The sequence below is a fragment of the Penicillium daleae genome, assembly GCF_028827525.1.
Source record: "Penicillium daleae strain IBT 16125 chromosome Unknown utg000001l_segment0_segment0, whole genome shotgun sequence".
NCBI classification, from domain to species: Eukaryota; Fungi; Ascomycota; class Eurotiomycetes; order Eurotiales; family Aspergillaceae; genus Penicillium; species Penicillium daleae.
The window spans coordinates 1,042,448-1,066,517 of NW_026623149.1; the positions used below are offsets into that span (position 1 = coordinate 1,042,448).

Here is a 24,070-nt window from a genome sequence, read left to right on the forward strand (position 1 = left end):
GACGATGTACCTAACTAACTCAATGCATCTGTTGTACAGAGTACTAAATCCTGACTAATAATTGTTAACTAACTAACTAGTTAACTAACGTTACCCGTGTCAATCATCTCACTAGCGAGCTTCTCCCGTCTTAAGTCAGCCTGTCGCACTTTGCTCTTCAAACCAGATCGGCCGGGGGGCTCATTTCCAGTGTGGATTGAGGACAATGTAAAAACTTCTTGTTGAATAAGTTAAACACAGAACTTCCCATTATTATCTTTCACTCTATTAATGATAATTCAAATCCCAATTGCCCCTCCTCCTCTTCCTCTTCTTGGCCTCTTGCCTTATATCCACTCCTTTCTCTCCGCCAAAGTACAGCACTTGCAACTCCACTCATCCTCCACCGACCGACGTAGATGGGATTACTGTTTCGAGCTCGTAAATTAACCAAGAAAAGCAAAAACCCACAGTTTCAAATCGTCGACGGGATCCTCCTCGGACGGACGTAGCGCGAGATCTGGTGGCAACGGCCAACCTCCGCCCTGCCATAGCTGCAGGGGCCATCCATCCACGTGCACATTGTCCCGTAGACGGAGAATAGAAAATGGAGACTGGGAACGGAGGACGGAGTGTACAGTATGCAGATTCTTGTCAGACCATATCCGTTCTCCGAAGGCTCAGGAGGGTCTCCGTGCTAAGGGCTGTTCGAGGAATTGTCCTCGATTGGGTGGGAGAAATGTCCAGACTCCTCCAGGCCTTTTCCCGACTTGTCTAGCCAGCGCTACGGAAGGATCAGAAGAATTAGATCCAGACAGGCGATCAAAATGCGCGGAAACCGAACGGGGAGCAGCGCCAGCACGAACACACTCGCACAATTGACAACCCGCGCTCAGCCAGGTGCAATTAACTACTCCGTACTAATCCTAACGTTCGACAACCCCTGGTCTACTTGGTTCTCCCTATTCCTTAGCTGCAGCGAGGCTGCCTACGATGGCGGCAACTGGTGCAACCGTCAAATGGATAGTCTCGGGTTAATCACCGGCTTGGTTCCCCCGCTGGTTGGTTTGGTTTTTTTTTTTTTTTAATTTTCTGCTGTTAAGCATATTGTTTTCCGCTCGGTGATTCTGATACATGCCATTTGTATAACTATACAATAGTACATCTGGCCAGACATCCTTGATCAGAAAATATCGTGGGAGATTACCTGTGGAGAGATTGGATGTAAGCATGGTTCGAAGTAGTTCTTCTGCCCTAGATCGGTACTTTTGTACCTGCCAACGCATAGAATGATGCTGAACGTTGATTGAACGATACCCATGGACCTCGTAAACGTTTATCTTCACAGGGACGCGTACAACGTAAGAGGACACCCTGGGGCAGGATGGTGCAATCAGGGAATTGACCAGAGAATACAAGCTATAACGGACTCAAAATAGAACATTGGTAGTTGTTGATTGAGTAATGAACAACTATCTAATCCAGTCCAGTCCCATTGACTCTAACTCAATTCATTGAGAATCGACATTTGACAGTACTGTAATCTTACATTGTTCTTGCCTGGTCAATCCATGTACGCCGTACTTTATAGGATTGGAATATATTTCCGACTTGGACGTTTTTCGCTGGAATCTATGTCAAAATCCAACTGCTTATGGTTGACATCGCGTTAAACTGCGCCATCATCGTCAAATATATCCTCCCATCCAGACTTCCCAGTAACAATCAATCGATCGCATCTAGACCAGATATACGTGAGACAACTATACCCTTACCCTATCATAATAATAGCACTCATCGTCCTTTCCAGAACCCCTCGGATGTTCGCGCATTCTTTGCACCCACCCTGTTTTCGTCAATGCGTATGACATGCATCTGCGCGGTCATTGCGCTTACCACGAAACAAGAATTCTCACTCCAAAGACGAAAAACTTTCTTGGAGGTTGCCTTTTTTCCCCTTTTTTCTCTTTAACCGTTACTATCTTAACTCTCGCGCCCACGTCAGAATCGAGAGAGGGGAGAGGGAACCGATTAAGAAAAAGGAAGGAGGGCTCAGGCCCTTCATTGCTGTGTTCGACCACGAGCAGGAAGCTGTCGTGCTTAGCTCCATCCACTACCCCGGGTCTCGGCTGAGAGTACCTGTACAGTGTACTCCGTGCTGGTCCGGGCTGAAGCTGAAAGCTGAAAGCTGAAGCAACAGCCTTTCTTGGGTTGTCCGTTCGCACTTCGCTACCATAGAATAGACAGACTTTGTTCATAGTATCTTCTCGTAAAACGGATTCAATCTGCAAGGCTGCCAGGATTATCGTGAAGGATTTCAGGGTCTTGTCTTGTTTCGTCTCGTCTTGATTTCTCTCAGTTCGGTTCTGATTCTGACTCTAGTCCTGGTCTTAGGCCGCCCAGCGGCCCATAGCGTCAGGATATGTGTACCTAAGTTTTGTTCTCTTCTCTTCCCGTGCCTGTACCTGTTGTACCTTTTCAGCCCGGTCGATCACTTTTGGATCTTTTTCCGCCGCACGAGGGGGACGCATAGCTGACTAGTTACTCTTTTTGTACCGCCGATCGCACGGGCAACAAGATTGGCCGTGACGTCAAAAGCAATAGGCCGTAGCTCGTGCCTCGCGCTGTTCCGTTCATGCACCTCCACGGACGGGGTATTCGGGGGCCTCGGGCCTGGGCCTTTACCGCGGATATTGGGGGTGGCAGGGTCGTAGAGACTAGGGGGGTTGTAATACTTGTCAAGGCAGAGCTAATCATATGGCCCCTGGTCGTTGCGGACATTCGGCTCTGCTCCTCGGCGCAGACGGTGATACAACCGTGGTGCAGCCCGGGATGCAGGAGATGCTTCCCCCCGAGCCACTAATGCGCGCGAGGACCAGGAAGACGGAGTTGGAAGGAGTGGATGGCGGGTTGCTTTCTAGAACGACGTGCAGGAGAGATAGTGGGTTGGTGGCATGTCCGTTTGATTAGTGTATATGCATGCAGATGTTTCTAGATATATGGGCACATGCATATATGTACGATGGAGGGAGCAGGGTTTACGGAGGAAATGATGGTGTGTACGAGCACGCGGGATAGAGTCACCATGCATTCATTTCTTGGAAAGTTAGAGTCGAGTCTCATGCTCAAGGCATGGATATAGAAGAGTAGATTCCTCGAGGCCTTGGCTTGGCCGCTGATATAGACGTGGGTGGGCATGTATGATGCAGTCGAGTCGAGGTCTGTGGCACCATATACCGGGACTGATATAGGACATACGCGCGTATCTCGGGTCCGATATTCGGGTTTGTTCTATTCGTGATATATAGCTTATATTGAATGTTGCCTATAGCCCGTCGTTCGTATTCTAAATCTTGTAGCTTTCGTGGATATAGCTTGCAGTCTGAAGTCTAGATAATGAGGCTAGAAGTGGAAAGCAGACATATGCCCTGACTTGAGCTTTCCTTTCCCATTGTCTTGTTAGGAGTTGCTTGTGACGTCTTGGTGTTTCCTTTTGATATTGGCTAGCCCCGTTCCTGACAAGCCCAAAGAAGAACTAGCATGAACCGCCCCGAGTTGACCTGTCACTTGAACCCAATTTCAGCCTCAGCCCTATGGAAAATGGTATATAAAAATAGGATATTCCCAGAAGAGTCTCTTCACAGTTCCCTTAAAAGAAAACATGAAACAAATCAGCGAGTCAATTCCACGTTCCCAATTAAAGCCAGCCAAATCGCTATAACGCTAAACGATAACCGCCCTGTCATATTCAGCAACCATATCAAACCTCATTTCTACTCAGTAGGCTGCCATCGCCACCCTGCTGGATCAAAGCAAACCTCAAAATCCACGCCCCCAAATAACCCCACAGCCCCGTACATGTCAAAGTCCCCCTCTAACCCCTCCACGTCTCCAGCTTGCTCATCCCTCTCCTCATGCAGGTCCCACCCACCCGCTGGACGCCCATCGCGCGTGAAAAAGACCTCGACCTTGCAGATCTTCTTGACACCAAACATTGCATCGGCCATCACAAGCGGATCCTCCGGCAGCGCAAACTTCATCCCAATCCCCAGCGTCTCGCCAACCGTGAACGGCGTGGTAAAGTCACGCCCACCCCAGGAGTCATTCACGAAGCGACATCCGTCGTCTGAAAACACACCTAGACTACCACGCTCCCATCCTGGCGACCGCCATGAAGGATATGGCTGCGCCGCAAAGCCCAGAGAAAGCCCACTGGTATCACCACCGGGCCCTGCGCGGAGTGCGAGCAGCTTGACCTCGAAATAGATCGTCTTGCGTTGCTCGGTGATGAAGGGGGAGTCTTGGGCGGCAAAGTACAGAGGGAGATGGGTCAGTACGCAACAGTCTCCGTTGTAGTCGACGGTGCGCCCAATCCAGCGACCCGGTGCCGTAGGCGTGAGTTGACCCGCAAACTCGCGGTGCTGGACGGGTCGTAGGTCGTGTTTAGCCACGGACGTGTAGACTGCAGCTGAAGGCACTACTGGCAGCCAGAGAGGTGTGGAGTCACAAAAGTTATGGGCGCGCTGAGCATCGTCGGCGGAGGCGTTGCCCGTGCCCGAGCTGTAGTTGCCTGAGATGGGTGGTGGTGGGAAGACTGATGTGTCTGGCACGGCTTCTTGCCAATTATGGTAGGGTGGAGGGTCACCTGGTGGATACTGCGAGCCCTGTGGCGGATTTTGCTGAAGGTTATATTGATGTTGCTGCTTTTCTAGACCATAGGAGCTGCCTTGGAATCCAGCTGGTGCTGCTGCTGACGACGATGCTGCTTGCTGAGAATCGTCATAGCTCGGCGGAGCATTGGAGATGTTATTTCCTGGCATGTGCGCCATGTTGGACCACCGGTGTGGAGGAAAAGTATGTCCACTGTGATACTCGTACTGGTCCTGATCGTGATGATGATGATGATGATGATGATAATGGCAAATCCAGCTGAGCCTTTTTGGCTTTTGGAGAGAATCAAGTTGTCAACTTGTCATGAAGTCCCACGGGTCTGCCAAGCGGGGGCTGTGCGGCTGAGAGCCGTGGGAATGGTCGGTGGATGTATTTTCCCCAACTGCCAAAGAGAACTCACGATATCGTGATATTTACATTTGGTTCAGAACTCAGTTCGGAAGGGGGTTTCGTGTTTGGACTGCTCTTTGGCTCTTTTCCGGTGGAGGCTGGACTGGCTGTGGTGGTGCGAGAAGTGGTGCGGCGCATTTACAATTCAGCCACTTTGCTGACGGTCTCTCTCTCTCTTGACAGAGACAGGCGGGCTGCAGGAGTAGCTGATCTCCGATCCTTCAAGTGGATGATGTTGATATATTTGCTCTTCATCAGAGTAGCTCAAGTAGATGATGGCCAGAATGAACATTTTCTCCACTTCAGATTCGCACAATCGGAGCAGTCACAAAGAGCCAGTCCCCCCAAAAGAGAAACTAAGAATAGTTTGGAGCTGCAGGTCTCAGATCGGCCCAGTGAACACTGCCGTTCGAGCCCAGTCAAGCCATTGCAGACCCTTTTCCCAGTGGCGAGTTGGAAAGTTTCTTCTTCTTCAATTTCCTGTCGTGCAATTGTCCATCTCCTTTCTGTGCGAGCCCTGCCGGGCCTTCCTGTCGTTGGGCGCTCCGTTAGGGGGGTTCTTTCGACTGGTCCTTTACTTTTTTTCCCTATACTTCGTCCACAAATTATCCCTCGATCGTCCTCGCTGCGGTCAACCGTGAAGCCTCCTTTCATGCTTGCTGCTCTTCTCGCGATCGTCCATTGTTGGAATGGTGCACTCTGATGAGCAGATGCAAGATGCCAGACGATCAGATTCAGCCCCGCAGGCGACAGCGATCCTCCATCACCGAACGCATCCAACGAGCTCTTCACGTTGATCGGTCAGATAAGGTACGGCACAACCTCACCTCGGCCAGACTCGGGCTCACAGAATCATAGAAACGACAGAGCTTCTCTCCAGGAGATGATCAGAATGGGCTTCACCACGGCCAGTCGGCGCAATTTACATCTCAAGTCCACGCGGCAGAGGGCGCGCGCATTCATCAGACAGAGACAGCTACTGGTCAATACACTCCAACGGGCTACTCCCTCCAGGATGAAACGCTCCCTAGCACACTAACATACTCATCACAAGACTCTCGTCTGCCATCTACATACACGCCTGGCTCAAGCCCCTCGGTTCGACCAGGGCATTACCAGGATGAACAACCCACCCCTCGAGACTTGGCAACGCCCGACACGAGAAAGTCCAGAGACAAGGACGACATTTGCTCCTCTCCCACATGGAAGGAGACTGCTCGGAAAGAAAGGCGGGCGACTAAGCGACTGGAAGCGGAGAGAAAAGAGCTCGAGAAACGACTACAGAAACTGGAAGAATCTCAGGCCAGACTGGACAACGGGATCTACGACAGGCAATCCCGACGTCTGACCAAAAAGCAACCCCTAGAAAATGCGAATAGATCGTCCAGTGCCAATTCAGAAAGACCTCGATCCTCCCGGTCTCTGTCAGCGTTCTTTTCAGGATCCCGCCGGTCCTCCCGATCGCGAGCCAGCTCTGCCACTGGAAATGAGCGACGTCGATCTTCTGATCACGAGAATCTGGGAGGAGAAGGAGGGCCGCCAACTCTGCCTCTCTCCTTACCCGAGCGTTTCGGGACTGCGGTATCTCGAGAACTGGCATCCAGGCAGGGGACTTCGCTAATGCCCAGTCACCAGCTCCAACGCACGTCCCATCTACTTCATCACACCGCCACCAAGTCGGATGATCTTCGAGAGAACTGGAAGATGGCGGAGGCATGGCAAAGGCAGAACAGTGAGCGTGAGACCAGTGATTTTCTGACCGGCTCCAAGATGGAATTAGGCATGAATGCTGGTGGTGGCTCTGGTGCCCAGCCTATATCAGAGTCCTTCCAGAAACGAGATGAGCTGCCTGCGTACCCTTCATTGACAAGTTCCACTCTTGACCTCGACCGTGAGCTGTTTACTGCGAGTCTCAGACAGGAGGTCAAACCCTCGGGGTCACAAACGCCTAAAGCTCGGTCAAGTCGACGACAGGGAGGCTTCTCAGCTTCACAAGGTCAGAACCATTCTCATTCTGCTGAATCTCCAACCCGAGTGACCACGGCTCGTCAACTTCAAAATATTGCAAGTGAAGAGGATAATAACCGCTCATCACATATGAAATTTCCCTCTTCAGGTTCCCTTCCCAAGGAAATGAGGAACGGCACGGATCCCATCCCACACGCGCATCAGAAGGAGTACAAATCGTCTCCTCTGTCCTTGAACCCTGTCACAACCGACGAAAATGACCCGAAGAAAGAAAACAATAAACCGGATAAACCGGCCAGGACTTCGGGGCCCCAAAAGAATACCCGTGAACTGGTTCCTCAGCCTCTACGGATCAATCTTGAATTTTCTCATGGACGGAATCGACAAGCTTCATATCCTTCACCATCGGACATGTCTCAAGGCCGAGCTAAGCAGCTCGCTCGTCAGGACCGGGTGACAGTTATGGGCCCAGTAGAAATCCCTCTTGGGGAATTCAAGCAAAATCAGCGAATAGGGAACCCAAACCCTATTGCCTTTGATAAATCCAAGCCTACAGCATGGGAATTCAGACCCCGTCCATCCGTGATCCCTCCGTTGAAGCATCCAGGCCGAAAGTATGCTCTTTCGGAGAACTCACCCTATGGTCGATTAAGCTACGAGGGTCAACCGATTCCAACCATCATCACGACAGAGGCTGTACCAGTGACTCGTTCACAAGAATCGGTTCCCCACATTCGCCACTCCCTGGCAGAAATGCCGGCCAGCATGTCCACTCCAAATGTACTGGCCGGTCGAGTACATAGTCGGTCATCGTCGGGGGCATCCAGCTATGATACCGCCGATGAAGAAGTCCTCGACACACCAAACCACCCCCCACATCGAAAAGATACCACTGCTGGCCCGGAGCCTCATGAGACAGACCCCTCCAGCCCACATACTACCACAATCACCCCCCAAGACAGGCCCGTGACGAATGAAATCCAAATCACCAATCCAAACCCCCGAACCAACCCACCCCTCGCCCCAGACGGCGTGGTATCAATGATACGGCATAATCCAATACCAAAACCCAAACAACTGAAAAAAGATCAACTAATCGCCAAATTATTCGTCATCTGCTGTCGCTGCCAATACTGGCATGACCTTCCATCCGAACTCTATGCCAAACTCGCCTGTCCCGAACGCATCCCATCCGAATCCCATCTAGTCCGCACTTTCTCGCGACGCAATCCAATGGGCCGGCGGACTTCGTTTAAAAAGTCTGTTTTTGGAAGCCGCTCTGCGGATGGGACTGTGCGGCGTTTGGCGATGGGGAAACAGGGAGTGTCTTTGAATGAAATGCAGCTCGCTGGTGGTGGTAGTGGCGGCGGTGGTTTTGGTGGTCAGACTGAGATTGATCGTGCTGTGGCTCAGTCGGCGTCTTTGGCTTGCTGTTGGTGTGAACATGGGATGAATCGAGCGTGTTGTCAGGGGTGGACGACTCTTGTGCAGATGCGTGAGAGACACCACTAGGAGGAGGGTGAATGCTTGCTTCCATGGCGATGGGTGCTGCTATGATTACTCGGGGTGATTGTGACGAACATGACGACTTTGACGAAATGGTTCCAAAATGGTTGATGATATGATGAGCAGCATGGTTATCAAGGGGAATTTCAGCCCTGATCTTGTATGATTCTCTACCAATTTTGTTTCTATGATGGCCATGGGGCAACCAGGCCTTTGATTTTCTATGATGTATTACAGGTTAATATTAATTAATTTTTCCACAGACCGAGTTGCTATGAAATAGTAGTATTTGAAAAGCAGTATATTCAAGTCAAGGCCACATCTATAGTACCTAGAGCGTGAATCGCGTTATTCTTTCCATGTTGAGTCCGAGGGAGCCTTAAAAGGATCACTTGGCATTGTACCGCCACATAAGAGGATCGTCACACGTGGAGAACCCTCCACATTGACATCATTCTTCAATGTGAGGCTCTTTACAGGTATTACGTCAAACTCCAATCTCTATGTGGGGAAACATCAAGGCAATACCTGAATATCAAGACAGAAAGTACTCAACAGATAGCACAGATCTAGTCGCAAATCTACTCCCCTATACACAGTGCACAACAAGACCAAGATTACACCCTAAAATTGCAAGGCAAACTCAAACAACAAATTTCGAGGTATGTGTTTCCAAGATCATCAATCCAAGCGGTCAGAAGACACGGAAAAACTAAACAAAAAAAAGAGTCTTGGATGACGTGAACAGAGTCGGTAAGGAAGGTAAGAAGAAGAAAATAATTTGGGTCCAAAGGGTATAGGCATCAAGAAGTCGGTAGAATCATCACAAAAACCGTGATCGTCGAGAAGGTAGAAAGAAAAAGGTGTATCGGAAGAATATGTATGAAGAAAGGAAATAAGCAAAAAAAAAAGGAAACTGTGGGGGTATTCAACCCAAAGGGTTCCGAAAAAGACATGGGAGAACTTGAAGGTGAAGCATCATCAATTCAAGATGGCGGTCCTGTTTTTAGCGCCAGCGGCTAGGCTGCGCTGCGGATCGTCAAGATCCGTATTTGGGCGCGTAGCATATGCTCCTGCTGAGCCTGGGATGTCATTCTGAAGCAGTCCCTTTAAACCATGAGCAGGCCAGCGACAGCAACCACACCGGCAGCCATGGCACCAGAGACCTGGCGCATGGAGGCGCCGTTCGAGTGCGCAGAGGTGGAGGTGGAGGCCGGCGCAGGAGCAGCAGTCTGGGTGTTGGTCTCGACAAAGGTGGAGGTGCTCGGGATCAAGGGGGTAGAAGTGACACGGCTGAACGAGGAGCTGGAGGAGACCGGGGTGCTGGTAGGCGTAGGAGTGTTGGTGGGAGTTGGGGTCGAGGTAGGAGTGGGAGTCGGGGTCGACGAGGGAGAAGTATAACCAGAAGGCACCAGGGTGATGGTGCTGGTCACTCCGGGCACGGAAGCAGCCTGCTCAGCGGCGAAGGCCATGGGCGCGAGGGCCGAAGCGAGGAGGAGGAGAGTCTTGGTGAACTGCATTGTGGGTGGAATGTGTGATGCTGTGGTGGTGGTTGGGTTTTGTTATGGTTTGATATTGGTTTGTTTATTTTTGAATGATCCGAGAGTTGGTTTAAAAGAGTGAATGGAGTTGGAAGTAACGAATGCGACAGCCCGTGGGAGGGGGGATCAAACGAATGACGCTGCTTTCGAGGAAGACAGAAGAGGTTTTATGCAGGAAGAGAAGGGAAAAGGGAAAAGGGTCAAGAGGTGAGAAACGGGAAATGAAGGCCCCATTTTCGAGGGGGCCACTTGCCCTTTTCGGGTCTAGCGCGGGCTGTTGCAGACGTAACCCGCTCGACAAGCGGAATGTGTTTAAGATTACATATACACATATGCATGGATTATGGATGATGGAGTTCCTGGTGGTACTAATTTCATAACGAGTGTGATGGTCAAAGACTTCAGTCATGAGCCAGGATTAATATACAGAATTCGTGAAAAAAAAAACGGGGGTATCAAGAGTATCCCAGGGGAAAGGTATACAAAACAGCCACGCAGCAACAAACAGCCATCCCAAAACGCTCGTCAGACAAAGTCAAGCTTGGCATGCGGCCAGCTCGCTCTTTGCAGCCAAGAAACGGCACAAGATTCCAAACGGGAATCGAAAAACATACTGTAGTCGGCCACCAGGAAAAAAGAAAGGTGAAATCATAATACGAAAAGCAACACTTGCCCTCGGTCATAAAAAGAATAGAATCATTCAATCCGCCCATCGTCCCGTGTCGTGTGTCGTCTATTCAAAAAAAAAGTATCGGGCAATTAGAATGACCACACGGTCGCTGCAACCACGGCCACCATCACCCAGTACCCGCTAGCATTGATCAGAGTCACCAGAGGACCCGGGGCAGCCCCCGAGGTGGAGGAACTCGTGGTCCCGTCGTCGGCAGTCGTGCCATTGGCCAAAGTCCCGTTGATCACGATCTTCTCGGTACCATTGACATTGACCACTCGGGCGACGGACGTGTTATGTGGCTGGGTACCGTTGAACAAAGACTCGTAGTAGGTGCTGTTGTTGTTATCATCACAGCCACACTCCTGGTTCTCCTCACAGAGGCAGACCACGGGCAGCGACTGGTTCCGGTGGCTGGTATTGTCTTGATAGTAATAGGGGTGGCCATAAGGGTAGGCGTATGCCCCTAAGAGCCACACGCCAGGGAAGAATGCCAGCGCGGCGGCTGGCAAAAGGAAGGGCGTGATGCCCGATGCTGATCTGGAACCGGCCGTATAGGGACTTCGGGCGCCGCCTGCATAATATCTGTTGTTGCCGAATGTCTTAGCTTTAGGGGTCTTTCTTTTAGGGGACTTCGCGCCGGTGGTCCTGCTGGACCCTGAATTCCACATCCAGGGCCACAAAGATCCACCACTACTGCCACTCCGAGAGGAGCCATAGATTGTGCCGTGAGAAGGATTGCTGTAATCATACCTGCCGCCGCCGAAGGATGGGGAAACCCCAGAGCCTCCGCTGGACGAGCCGCCTCGGTTGCTGGACGAGCTCGAACTACCACTGCTGGTGGTCCCTCCCCGACTAGAGCCACTGGAAGAACTGCTGGAAGAACTACCAGAGCTGCCTCCACTGCTTCCACTGGAGCTGGAACTGGAACCGGAACTGGAGCCTCCTCCACTCCGTCCACCGCCACCTCCACCACCGCGTCGTTTTTCGAGGTCGACGAATTGCGCATCGACTAGTGCTGGATCGGCATCGCGCTCAATGAGATCGGATTCAGAAGTAAATGGAATAGATAAAGAGGTCACACCCTGGGAGCCCAGGAGAAGGACCGCCGTTGCCCAGGCCAACTTCATGTTGACAATGATGTCAGATCTGAGATCTCGAGAATGTGGGTTGGTACCTTTGTATCGATGTCACTTTAATCAAGACAACCCGGGGTAAGAGTAGTTCTGAGTGCAAAGCAAAAGGGGAAGAGGGAGTGTATTTAAAAAAGGGAAAGAGAATACGACGGGAACATAACCAAAGAAAAACAGGGTCTCGGCGGCTGAAATGGGCGGAGACTAAGCCCCGAGCGGAGGGTCGGACACGAGCAAAGCACCGCCCCCCTCCCCAAGTTGCTTGAATGGAATTCTGGATCACTGTGGGACTGGGCACTAGACGCGAATACGAGGGGAAGCTTAAGGAGTAAGGTGACTAAGATCACTAAGTTAGTAAGTTGTAACTGACTCGCTAAGGGGACTTGGGCCGGAAGGCTGAGGCTGAGCCGGAGGCTTAGCCAATTAGTGCCTGATTCAATGACCATGGATTAGTGGAACCAAATTCTTCTGACCACATGCGATGTGCTGTCAGCTTGTAACTACGAGGTGCAACTACGGAGTACGGCAAAGGAAACGGAGTATAACTCCGCCTGGAGATCTTGGAACAAGTTAGTAGTAGTGGGCCAGTGCTTACTATCCCACTACATACAGGAGTTTATTGGACTAAACACGACTCCGCCACCATCGTATTATTATTCCTTCCATTTCCTTTCTGAGTCCAGTTGGATTGTTGGATACAGTAACTAAGTAGTTTTTCTTTGTCCGTTTCTAGAATACTTGGCTGCAGAGTTATGCACATTCATCCAGTATTGTACTGTAGGTATGCTATGTATCTGTTCTTGTATAAGTCATTACTCTCCAACTCGTATATATTGGAAAAGAATTATCCGATACAGGAGGGTTTCTTGGACCTCCGGCACTGCCATCGGCAATGACGGCATTTCTAGTAAGACCCTGCATCGTCTTCTCATTTACCCACACAAGATGATCGCATTAGATCATCATAGCCCCCCACGGGGTGGCCAACTACGGACTCCATCATAATCAGATCGGTCATCATCTCGATCAAGATTCAACGGTCGATCTACAGTAGGTACATGACCTGATCGCTCTCCTTGACTACTGTACAGTAATATGATATCGAACTGGATTTGCCTCTCGGTATAAACTATACATCATTATATCGCCTCATGTCTTGGACGGACAGGCCCGTTCGCACTCAGCCTTGTTGCTCTGGCTCCAATGTAACTATCTCCTCGGCCATTATTATTATTCATGCGAGGCTCCGTACCGAGAGCGCCAAGAAAAAAGGGTTGGAGCGGTGAATGATCGAGTGGGGGTTGAGTACGAGCTAAGCCATTATCATCATTATCCTCCTTTTATCCTGTACACAACAGTACTTCCCTCCTGTACGCCGCCAGTCTGACCAACGATGGCCGTTGTGTACATTCTCAAGTCAGCGTAGATATCGAGAGGACTCCAATATTATACATCTGTAAATCTTGTAACATGCGATCCAAGACCATCATTACTGGTGATATACCACTAGTAGTACATAATAAAAACTGTATATACTGGAGTGATGTACCATGATAGTCCCGTTCACAGTCCCACATGCGATCTCCGCCTGATCCTCGGCGGTCGGCGCCTTCACTTTCGGGCAGCCAGCATAGCCTGGCGTCACCGTCAACACAGAAGATCCTCCCCCCCCCCCCCCGCCAACCTCTCTCTCTCTTTGCCTCCCAACGTTCCACCTGTTGCTTCCAATCTGGTGCCATGGTGCGCCCGAGGGGTCTCTCCAACTCCTCCTCCGTCTCCTCAGTTCCCGACCAGGACCAGGTATGCTACATCCCGCCGACTTCCCCAGCCCGCCCCTGGGTAGCTCCCTCACACCCCCGCAATGGCCGCATTAACTCGGGTTCTCTGGGTAGGAACTGGGGAGCATGTATGATTACCTCGCCAAGGTGATCTTACTTGGTCCTAGCGGGGCTGGAAAGTGAGTATCAGTATTTCCCAGCATGCCGGAACAAGAAGACCTGCACAAACGGATCTCGGGGACATGTGCTAACCATCCGTACTACTCTATCATCAGGTCCTGCGTGCTACACCGTTTCGTGAAGAATGAATGTACGAATCTCCCTGATTTACTGCGCGCTGTCCCCTAAGTTTCCAGCAACCTTTGTGTTGACTCTCCTACCCAATCTCTCCAGGGCGAGTTCTCTCCTCGCAGACTATCGGCGTCGAATTCTCCTCTCGCATCGTCAAGCTCGGCACAGGCTCTCGGCGCCGGCGCATCAAGCTGCAGCTCTGGGATACAGCCGGTACCGAGCGCTTCCGATCTGTCTCTCGTTCCTACTACCGCGGCGCCGCTGGCGCCATCCTCGTCTACGATGTCTCCTCCTCCGCTTCTTTCGCTGCGCTCCCGACATTTCTGATGGATGCGCGCGCACTCGCTTCGCCGAACTTGACTGTCTTGCTGGCAGGAAATAAAGCGGATTTGGCAGATTCGACAGCTTCGTCTGATTACCACGATGATGCACACCGACCCCCACCAACCCCCTCGAGTACCTCGAGTAAACAATCGTCTCTTCCATTCGATGCGATGGGCTCTGTGCGCTCCACGACATACTTGGGCCCCGGGACGAGAATGACTGCCTCGCTTGCCGAGGGTCGCGAGGTTAGTAAGGAGGATACCGCGCGCTGGGCCGCGCAGTCGAATATTCCCGTTGCGGTTGAGATATCCGCTCTGACGGGCGAGGGCGTGGAAGAAGTCTTTCAGCGGCTAGCCCGTATTATCCTGACCAAGATCGAGCTTGGAGAGATCGACCCGGATGACCCGCAGAGCGGGATTCAATATGGAGATGGGGCCATGTATGGCCACGGTGCTAGCGATGCCTCGAGTATCCGGAGCCGAGCCACGCTGGATGAGAATGCGTTATCACTGCACCGGCCCTCGAGGCGAAAAGGCAGGCCGGGATCTGGTTGGAAAGGTGGGATGAGAGAGTGGGAGGATGTATTCCGGCTAGGCGGATCGTCATCGCGGAGGAATCGGACTTGTTGTTGAGGGAGAACGCTCTCGCCGTTGATTTGGTTTCGATAATTGAGGAGCAAGATGGATGGGAATTTTGTGTTTTGGGTTTCTTTTTTAACTTGTCTTTCCTTCCGTCATTGCACGATACCCCCTTTCTGACGTTCGTTTTGTGAGTTTTACCTTTTCTGGCAGATGCTTACGGATGTTTTTTACTTGTGTATACGGTCCCCCAATGTACATCATATAGATGTACGGGCACTTTCAATTCAAGCATTCTATTTGGAACAATTGCCGTGTCTCCTGCTGTTTGGTACCAGGAGCTTTCCCCCGACTGTCTTTCAATGGAGATTCCATCCAGTGACCTCGTGACTTCAGAGCTGATTTAGGGCAACGGATCCACACGTTTCCTTCGATAGTCTCGTCATACTGCTTGCTTTAGATTTCTCATTATCCTTTTTGGTCGAGGTGTAACATAAACTTCGAACAGATCAACCATTAATCACTTTTTTTGTTTCATTCTCATGAGCCACAAGAGGTTCTGGCTTCAAATATCATTAAAATATTCATATCGTTCTTCTTCGTATTTGGTATCGTCCTTTACTCATCAATACCAGCAATGAGCGTCTTAATGCCCTTGCCAGCCTTGACCTCATTGAATGCATTTTCAGCTTCCTCAAACTTGACTGTGCCCGTAATCAACTTCTTCACATCCACCTTGCCCGACGAGGCCAGTTCCACCGCCAGCTTGTAGTCACCGCTACCATAGCGGAAGCTACCCCGGAGGGTCAACTCCTTGGAGCACGCTGCCATGATGGGGAACTGGATCTCGCTGCGGCCCATGCCACCCTGCACGTAGGTACCGCCGTTGCGGAGGACGTGGATACCAGTGTGGACGGAGGGCTCAGCGCCCGAGGCATCAATGGCCACGTCTGCGCCAGCACCGAGGCCGTTCTCCTGGCGCAGTCGCTCTGCGTTCTCGGTGGCAGCCACCTTGGACGGCATGAAGGTCGATGTGGTCGCGTACTCCTTGGCAAAGTCCAATCGGGACTGCTGGATGTCCACTGCAATCACCTTCGATGCGCCAAAGGCCGTCGCCACCGCGCAGCACAGCAGTCCGACGGGGCCTGCGCCGAAGACCACCACGGATTGTCCGGGGTTGACCCGAGCCTGGCGGACGATGTGAACGGCCACACTCAGCGGCTCCATGAGGGCACCTTCCTGCAGCGAGAGGTTCTCGGGCAGCTTGTAGCAGAAGTCCTCGGGGAGGACGTAGTATTTGGCCAGAGTACCGTCATAGGGCGGGGTCGCGGCAAAGGCCATGTTCTCGCAGAGGTTGTACTTGCCAGCCTTGCAGGGCTCGCATCGTCGGCAAGAAATACCGGGCTCCATGGCGACACGGTCGCCCACCTTCAGCGTCGTCACGGCCGAACCCACCTGGGTGATCACACCGGCCGACTCATGGCCCAGCACCATGGGGTCCTTGACGATGAAGTGCCCGATCGAACCGTGCTCCCAGTAGTGCACCTAAAAGTGAAGCAGATTCCGGGTCAGCTTCGAATTTCACATTGCCGAGCTCTCGTCCCCCCTCGTACGTTGATTGCGGAGCATGCTAGGGGGAGCATGACGGTATTTCGTGTTACATACATCACTTCCGCAAATTCCGGTGTATTTGACATTGATCAGAACATCGTGGGGGTTCTTCAGGGCGGGAATTGGGCGGTCTTCGAATTTGACCTTGTGAATACCCTCCAACACAAAGGACAGGTTCTGTTGCGGTCTGTTAGCCAGGGCGGTTGGTTTGACTTGGGTCGTGGCGGGGGGTGGAGGGCGGGGCGAGGGGCATCGCATTTAGCCATTTATTTACCTTGGCCGTCTCGGATGAAGTCATGGTGGGAGCGGAATGGAGATGGGGAAGTAAAGCAGGAGGGAGGTAGAGAGGGAGGTGGCGGAAAGAAGAAAGGATGGATGAATGAGAGGAATGGGAAAAGAAGGAAGGGAGACGTATGGGAAGATATAAGGATGGCGATGGTTGCAGGAAATTTATTTATAAAATCGAGGCCGCCGGCAAAAATGGGAATGAACCGAGCTGGAGCTCCCCGCAATTTGACTTTTTTAAGTGCAATTGCCAGGGCTAGACGAGTCTCATCCTACCACTCCGTACAGTCCTGGGGAGTCACTGCTTACGGCAATTCGTTCAGTCGAAATTCGGGCGACTTGCCTTTGGTGGATCCAATTGGGATTTTAACCGCCGAAGGGGCCCTTTACCCGATTTTGCCTTAAATGGACAGTGTCCACTTTGTTCGTCTGAGTTCCTGCTAACGGCACGATCTTAACCTGTCCACCTGACAGGAGAGATTTTTCGGTTGCGATGGATCTGGTAACTAGTTAACGAGTGACTGTCCAGGTCCAAGTGGAGAACGGGACTGTACAGTGTACAGGTGATCGAGTCGAGGTGACGTGGTTATGCTGGACGGGTAATATCCCACTCACATATTCCATTCTTGGCAATAATAAGTAATCTTTAAACATATCATGACCAATAATAATATATATCCTGCTATGGCTGATATTTAATTCCTGATTCGAGAACTATATCTTGCCACGAAATAGTCCACCCGAGGGCCAACTCGATGCCGTAGCCAACAGCCTCAACCAATTGGCTCGATCGGAGATGAGATCATCAAGTCAACTTAAAGCATCGCATTGAGTGAATATAATCATCATCACTATTATCATCGATGTAGATTATCAGACATCCCATGTCCGTTACACTGCCCAGAAAGGAACCCGACCGATAAATGCGGTCTTCCGCGCTGCCCGCGCCAAGCCCGCGACTTCATCGAACTTCCTCCGCCTCCACTTCTGCAATTCACCGTCCTCGAGCTACTCGCTCTACACACCCATCATGGTCCGCCCACATAGCTCCATCCTTCGGGGAGCTCTGCGTACCATTCAACCTCGCCCAGCTACGGGCATCCCACAGCAAAGACTTTTTGCCGCCTCTGCACGATGCCGCGCCAACGAAAAGCAGCAAGCTTCCTTCAAGAGCCAGCTCTATGAAAGCACCCAGCAGCGTCTGAAGCGCGAGCGCGCGGAGCAGGAGCGCTTCGCTCAATATCAGACTCAATCGTCTGGTGGTCGCTATGCTGCCATGATGTTCGGTATGGTAACCAATTCCATGTTCTCTGGATCCACGGCCGATTTCAGTCAATGTCTCCGCCCAATGCTAACTAACGTATTCTGTCACACATTATAGCTTTGATCTTCTTCTCATCCGGCGCTTATTACCTCGGATCCCTCAAACCTGCTGCCCTCCCCACCTCCTCTACTACCTCCCTTGCAGACCTCGAGCCCCCCAAGCACAATGTCTCCCAGTCCAATCTACAGGCCGCTTGGTCCGACTTTGTCGAGATCCTCGGCAAAGAGAACGTCTCAACCTCCCCCGGTGATCTCGAGACGCATGCTGGCTCTGACTGGTCCTCTTATACTCGCAAGGAGGACGAGAAACCCTTCCTCATCCTCTATCCCGCCTCTACCGAGGAGGTCTCACGTATCATGAAAGTTTGTCATCAGCGCGTCATTCCCGTTACCCCGTACTCGGGCGGAACCAGTCTGGAGGGCCACTTTGCATCCACTCGTGGCGGCGTATGCATTGACTTCCGTCGTATGAACCGCATTTTGGACCTTCACAAGCGTGATTTGGATGTCGTGGTCCAGCCCGCCGTTGGCTGGGAGGACTTGAACGAGGAACTCGCCAAGGATGGCCTTTTCTTCCCCCGGACCCCGGTCCCGGTGCCATGATTGGTGGAATGGTTGGTACGGGTTGCTCAGGCACGAATGCCTATCGGTACGGCACAATGCGCGAGTGGGTGCTCTCATTGACCGTCGTTTTGGCCGATGGAACGGTTATAAAGACCCGCCAGCGTCCACGCAAGTCCAGCGCCGGCTATGACTTGACGAAACTCTTCATCGGCAGCGAGGGTACCCTCGGCCTAATCACCGAGGCGACTTTGAAGTTGACAGTCACGCCCGCCAGCCAGAACGTTGCCGTGGCTAGCTTCCCTAGCATTCAGAATGCCGCCGAGTGCGTCACTCACGTCGTCGAGGCGGGTATTCCCGTCGCAGGCGTTGAGATCCTTGACGATGTGCAAATGAAGTGCATCAATGCCAGTGGGTCCACCAGTCGCGAGTGGAAGGAGTCTCCTACCATCTTCTTCCGCTTCGCCGGCACTCCCGGCGCCGTGAAGGAGCAAGTTGGTATGGTGCAGAAGATCGCTTCCAAGACCGCTAGCAAATCCTTCGAGTTTGCCCGCGGCGATGAGGAGATGGCTGAACTGTGGAGCGCCCGTAAGGCTGCGCTGTGGAGTGTCATGGCCATGCGCAGAAACCCCGATGACCATGTCTGGACCACCGATGTCGCAGTTCCCATGAGCAGACTGCCCGACATAATCGATGCCACCAAGGCTGATATGGCCAAGAGTGGCCTGTTGGCTGGTATCTGTGGCCACGTTGGGGATGGTAACTTCCACGGTAAGCTAGTCCTTCTCCCGTCTGAAGCCTGAAACGGCGCCGCTCTTTGGGACATGTAGGTTCTAACTCGATTCTAGCCATTATCCTCTTTAGTGACAAGGAGAAGGAAATCGCCGAGGGTGTCGTCCATCGCATGGTCAAGCGGGCCGTGGAGATGGAAGGCACCGTGACTGGCGAGCACGGTGTCGGCCTCGTCAAGCGCGATTATCTTGCCCACGAGCTGGGTGAGTCTACTGTGGACGCTATGCGCCGGGTAAGTCTGAAGAACGCAGATCCTGTCATTTCTATAATCATCACCAATCTAACATGTCGATTTACTTTCTCTAGCTGAAAATGGCCTTTGACCCTCTCCGTTTGCTCAACTGTGACAAGGTTGTCCGTACTGAGCAGCCCGCACCGGGCGAAGTCAAGGAATGGTAAAACCATACGTTCACTTGCCTTCGCGAGCCCGTATCTTGGGTCTAGATCACCTCAGCATTGGACCTGGGGCTTCCCGGTCTAATCCGATCCAGAACCTGAGCGGCGGCGATGGTGATGGTGTCGGCGATGACGCCGTTCGTCTTCACTGCCAGATCTAGAGCCTCTGCTGGAGCGGCGCTCATGGTGAGGTCGGCGCTCGATTATGTCCACTTCGCCGCCGCCGAAGCCCTGGCCATAACTCTCTTCCCGCGGCTGGTATCTCGGTCGCTCATACTCCTCTTCGTACCCTCGGCGCGGTGGTGGTGCACCGTAGCCGGATGAGTACTCCCTGTGATAACAATGTAATCAATACCCATTACCTATATTTAAGGAGTGAAAAAAAAAAGAAGAACCTCTTCTGGTGAGACTTACCGTTCAACGCGTCCATCGCCGTAGCTGGTCTGCTGCACGGTCTCGTAGGTGGACTGGGGGGCTCCGTAGTCAGACCGGGTCTCGGTCCGCTGGTACTCGGTTCGACCGGACTCGTAGGTCTGTCGGCTCTCCTGTTGGTAGCAGCCTCTGTCATCCTGTCGGGATTCCCGGTCCTCCTCGCGCCGGTAGCTCTGCACAGAAGGGGGGTTGGGCGGGAAGTCGTTGCGATATTCGTCGCGAGCATACCCGTTTCGAGCAGGACGCTCGCCGTAGCTGGTTGAGCTGTTATATTCCTGCTGGGGATAGTTGTTGCGAGCAAAGTCGCTGGGGTATTCGTCCCGGCCGTAATCGTTGCGAGGCGCTGGACGGTCATCACGGCCATAGTCGTTGCGAGGGGCCGGACGCTCGTTGTAAGTCGACTCACTCTGATACTCGTACCCTCCTTGACGAGGCGGCGGCGCATAGCCAAACGGCTGTGTCTCGGGCTCTTCACGATGTTCATGGTGGCGTCGACGATTCTCGTGCTTGTGCTCGTTCTCGTCGTCGTCATCATCATCATCATCATTATCACGATTGCCGTATCCGTGGCGCTTGGGGCTCTTTTCTCTCTTGGGGCTCTTTTGTCTCTTCGGGCTGCTTCGGCCTCCAGAGCCGCCATCGTCCAGACCCATGGAGCCAATGCTGCCCACAAGACCGCCGACAAGGCCACCGATGGCTCCTCCGCCCACGGCCTCGGCAGCAATCTTGCCCAGTCCGTTGTCACTAGACTGTTGATAGCCTCCGCTGCTGCCGCCAGTCGTGCCGTGTTTCTTCGGCAGAGAGAGGGGCTTGCCGCATCCATGACCGCAGTCCTCAACGCCCTCTTTGTGGTTTCGGCCCTGCCGAACGCCATCACGGCTGAGTTGGTCGCGAAGGACATCGCGCTCCCGTTCGTCCTTCTCGCTCCACCACCTTTCCACGGTGGAGAACATGATTCCACGAATGTCGGCCGCGCCGTCATCGCCGTATCTGTGCATTGCGGGGTGGTGGAAGACTCCGGAGATGATTCGGTTCAGAGTCCGGTCAATGTCGATATTCTCATCGTCCCAGCATTGCATCAGCTGAGGAACGGTCCACTTGACCACTTCCGAGGCAATTCGGCCCGCTGGCTCGTTAAGGATGTTGGAGAAGTGGTCCTTGGAGAGCATCGAGTGGGTGGGATTTGAGGAGTTGTCGTCATTGAAGACAATGTGCTGCTGATTCCGACTAGACTGAATGACTTCCGAGGAGCCGGTCTCCAGCTCGGACTTGGCCTGCTTGATAATAGGCAGGATGTAGGGAGCGAGCACCGAGAAGACAAAGACGGTGATCTCGTCTTGAACCTGCTCAATCAAGTCTGGAAGGACTGGAATCTTCTCAATGGCCTCGTTGATGCTCTTGAGCAGCTCATCATGCCAGTCGAGAACAGGGTAGATCTGCTTCTGGACATTTTCCAGGTAGCGGGCCCACTCCTCTGGTTGGCGGGGACTGACGTTTTGGCCATCATGGCGGGCATTGTCGGCCTTGGCCTTGAAGTCGTCCATTTTGCCTGCCTGATCGCCGCTGCTGCCAATCAGACCACTGGGGATCTTGCTGAGCAGATCCTGCAGCATGCTCTTGGATGGGCCGTCGTTTTCGGACTCCGAGATCACGCCCTCCAGGGACTGGAGCTCAGACTGCTTGGTCTTGTCCGAGAATTCTCCCAGGACCGAGTGGAAAAAATCGACTCCTCCGAAAGTGCCAGTTACGATGGGATAGACCTCCTCACGGACTCCGCGAATCTGAACCTTGGTGTTGCGGCCGACGTGAGGGAAGACGTTCCTCTCGCCGAGCTCGATCAGGCTGAGCTCGGTATAGTTGGAGTGGGCAGCGTAGTCTTCCAGACAGTGCAGACCGGTTCCGAGCAGACGCAGAGCCTCGTGCAGGTCTTCGTCATTGCGGGAGCGGGCGTAGCGACGGCCGAGTTGAATGGAGCGACCCAGAACACGGCGGATCAGGGCGGCTGAGGTATCAATGCCGAGGTCTTCGGAAGCGATGTAGTTTTTGAGGCCTGGAGGAGGGAAGAAACATGAATCAGCTTGATGATACACTTTGGACATGTGCAAGAAAGGGGAACTGGATCACATACCAGTTCGAGTGTCAATGGACAGCTCACGCTCCTCATCAATGGGTCCCCGGAGACGGCGGTCGTAGCGACGGGCATCGTCACCCTCAGCGTAGCCCAATGGGTTATCGATATGCTCGGTAGGCTGGTAGCAGCCCAAACGCTCGGTGGTGACCTCAAATTCGCGAGTGCCATAGCTAATAGGAAGAAAGTTGTTATTAGCCCTGATGACGGTCTTTTATTTCTTGGATAATTGACGGACCGCAAAACTTACCCAAAGCTCATGAAACCCAGGACCCAGATCAGAATGCGAATGGCCTCGGCACTGACGTGCTTGACGGTGCCCACATCGACAGCCTGACTGTAGTCGCGCAGCCAGTTACCGAAATAGACTCGCTTGACATCGAGCTTGCTGAACTTACGTCCACCCGCAACCCGAGCCAGGAAGAGGGTCAAGAGGGTATCTTCGATATCTCCGTGGCGCCAGTTTTGCCCCTCGATCTTGGAAAGAGAGGCAATGTTGCCCGCACCAAAACCATAAGCCTGGCCGGAGATGGCCAGGATGATCAGGAGGGAGAATGCCAAGCTCTGTAGGGACAGGGCCATGATGTGGAAAAGAGAGGGGCAGATAGAGAGTTGGTGGATTCAAAAATCGTCCCACGGATTCAAGCTCTCAGGGAGACGCAAGGAGAGCAAGAGAAAGAGAAAGTCGAGTTTTGGGCACTTCGGAGCTCCGCTCGTGTCATGATTTCCGTCTGGTTGATTTCTAGGCCCCGCCCACGTTGTTTTTCGCTCTCTCCGATGGTGGGGTCTTGTTTCCTTTGGAAGGTGCCTTTTTCTTGGCTGTTCTTGGCTTGCATCCCGCGTTCGCCAATGGCGAGCGGTTGGCTCCGATTGGGATAGAGACTGGGTATGTTGGTTGGGTCTGAGTCCAGACCGACCGGAGAAGATGGATGACGGCGGATCCAATGAGATTGGGTATGGATCATGATGGATTGTTTTGATTGCGTGGGTATTCTGGGAGGTTGCCAAATTGGCCACCCTGGGGAGGCCGAGGCGGGATGCCAAGGAATTGGGTAAGTAGAAGACGCAAGAGTGTCAATCTTGGAGAGGTTCATCACTGGTGAATCTAATAATCCTACGAGGGATACGGGTTGAAATCGTCGTAACCATCAAAACTATATCAAGCATGCCCCCCAGGTACTAAAGTTATTCCGAGACCGAGGGCTCTTGACTTTCCACTCGCGCCGACCCGTCCGCATGCGTCCAGCCTCATCTCTCAACTCTCAACTCGCGGCCTCTTCTCTTCTCACCGCTTCCCCCCCCCCCAATCCCAGTTCCTCGCTTTCTCTTGCTCTTCTTCTCTTTTCCTCAGCCTGGCCAGAAAAAACGATATTATTTCCTCCTTCTTCTATCTTCCTTCCTTCCGACAACTCTTCAATCCTCCTCCTCACTTCTCCCCTCTCTTCAACACTTGCATCTCCAGACTTTCTTCCCTGCAGCCGTTCCACGTGGGAGGATCTCTTCTCCCGAGCCCCCCCCCCGGACCGCGGACGTCTGCTTATCGGAAATGCGCCCACGCAACCCACGGTCCTCAGCTTCGTGATCACTTCCTCCACCCCCCGCGCGCTTACGTCCTCCTCCTTCCCCGCTCCATTTGGCTCCTCTCTCTATCCCTCTATTGCTTCCTGGTCCCACTCTTCGCCTAAATTCACGCCTTCTCTTAACTCTATCCAT

The 24,070-nt window shown here is 52.6% G+C and overlaps 9 protein-coding genes across 9 annotated transcripts; 4 read left to right on the plus strand and 5 right to left on the minus strand.

The window, feature by feature from the left end:
- Positions 1-3,752: 3,752 nt before the first annotated feature.
- On the minus strand, positions 3,753-4,808 carry N7458_000331 (SSH4 family protein; the record flags this gene model as incomplete). The annotated part of the gene is made up of 1 exon (XM_056903725.1): positions 3,753-4,808. The coding sequence occupies one exon, from the start codon at positions 4,806-4,808 to the stop codon at positions 3,753-3,755; it is 1,056 nt and encodes a 351-aa protein (XP_056771492.1).
- A 949-nt stretch (positions 4,809-5,757) lies between these two features.
- On the plus strand, positions 5,758-8,520 carry N7458_000332 (uncharacterized protein; the record flags this gene model as incomplete). The annotated part of the gene is made up of 2 exons (XM_056903726.1): positions 5,758-5,850; positions 5,899-8,520. The coding sequence occupies 2 exons, from the start codon at positions 5,758-5,760 to the stop codon at positions 8,518-8,520; spliced, it is 2,715 nt and encodes a 904-aa protein (XP_056771493.1).
- Positions 8,521-9,623: 1,103 nt separating this feature from the next.
- Positions 9,624-10,034, minus strand: N7458_000333 (putative extracellular serine-rich protein; the record flags this gene model as incomplete). Its single annotated transcript, XM_056903727.1, has 1 exon — positions 9,624-10,034. The coding sequence occupies one exon, from the start codon at positions 10,032-10,034 to the stop codon at positions 9,624-9,626; it is 411 nt and encodes a 136-aa protein (XP_056771494.1).
- Positions 10,035-10,814: 780 nt separating this feature from the next.
- On the minus strand, positions 10,815-11,855 carry N7458_000334 (uncharacterized protein; the record flags this gene model as incomplete). The annotated part of the gene is made up of 1 exon (XM_056903728.1): positions 10,815-11,855. The coding sequence occupies one exon, from the start codon at positions 11,853-11,855 to the stop codon at positions 10,815-10,817; it is 1,041 nt and encodes a 346-aa protein (XP_056771495.1).
- Positions 11,856-13,595: 1,740 nt separating this feature from the next.
- Positions 13,596-14,883, plus strand: N7458_000335 (putative Ras family GTPase (Rab4b); the record flags this gene model as incomplete). Its single annotated transcript, XM_056903729.1, has 4 exons — positions 13,596-13,658; positions 13,751-13,815; positions 13,837-13,946; positions 14,030-14,883. The coding sequence occupies 4 exons, from the start codon at positions 13,596-13,598 to the stop codon at positions 14,881-14,883; spliced, it is 1,092 nt and encodes a 363-aa protein (XP_056771496.1).
- A 564-nt stretch (positions 14,884-15,447) lies between these two features.
- Positions 15,448-16,738, minus strand: N7458_000336 (NAD(P)-dependent alcohol dehydrogenase; the record flags this gene model as incomplete). Its single annotated transcript, XM_056903730.1, has 3 exons — positions 15,448-16,374; positions 16,495-16,617; positions 16,715-16,738. 3 exons carry the CDS (start codon positions 16,736-16,738, stop codon positions 15,448-15,450), a joined length of 1,074 nt encoding a protein of 357 aa, XP_056771497.1.
- A 1,017-nt stretch (positions 16,739-17,755) lies between these two features.
- N7458_000337 (FAD-binding oxidoreductase) lies at positions 17,756-18,651 on the plus strand (the record flags this gene model as incomplete). Its single annotated transcript, XM_056903731.1, has 2 exons — positions 17,756-18,011; positions 18,107-18,651. The coding sequence occupies 2 exons, from the start codon at positions 17,756-17,758 to the stop codon at positions 18,649-18,651; spliced, it is 801 nt and encodes a 266-aa protein (XP_056771498.1).
- Positions 18,652-18,659: 8 nt separating this feature from the next.
- Positions 18,660-19,800, plus strand: N7458_000338 (D-lactate dehydrogenase; the record flags this gene model as incomplete). The annotated part of the gene is made up of 3 exons (XM_056903732.1): positions 18,660-19,380; positions 19,458-19,633; positions 19,708-19,800. The coding sequence occupies 3 exons, from the start codon at positions 18,660-18,662 to the stop codon at positions 19,798-19,800; spliced, it is 990 nt and encodes a 329-aa protein (XP_056771499.1).
- A 407-nt stretch (positions 19,801-20,207) lies between these two features.
- N7458_000339 (Het-C domain-containing protein) lies at positions 20,208-22,939 on the minus strand (the record flags this gene model as incomplete). Its single annotated transcript, XM_056903733.1, has 3 exons — positions 20,208-22,279; positions 22,358-22,530; positions 22,608-22,939. The coding sequence occupies 3 exons, from the start codon at positions 22,937-22,939 to the stop codon at positions 20,208-20,210; spliced, it is 2,577 nt and encodes an 858-aa protein (XP_056771500.1).
- Between the last annotated feature and the right edge of the window lie 1,131 nt (positions 22,940-24,070).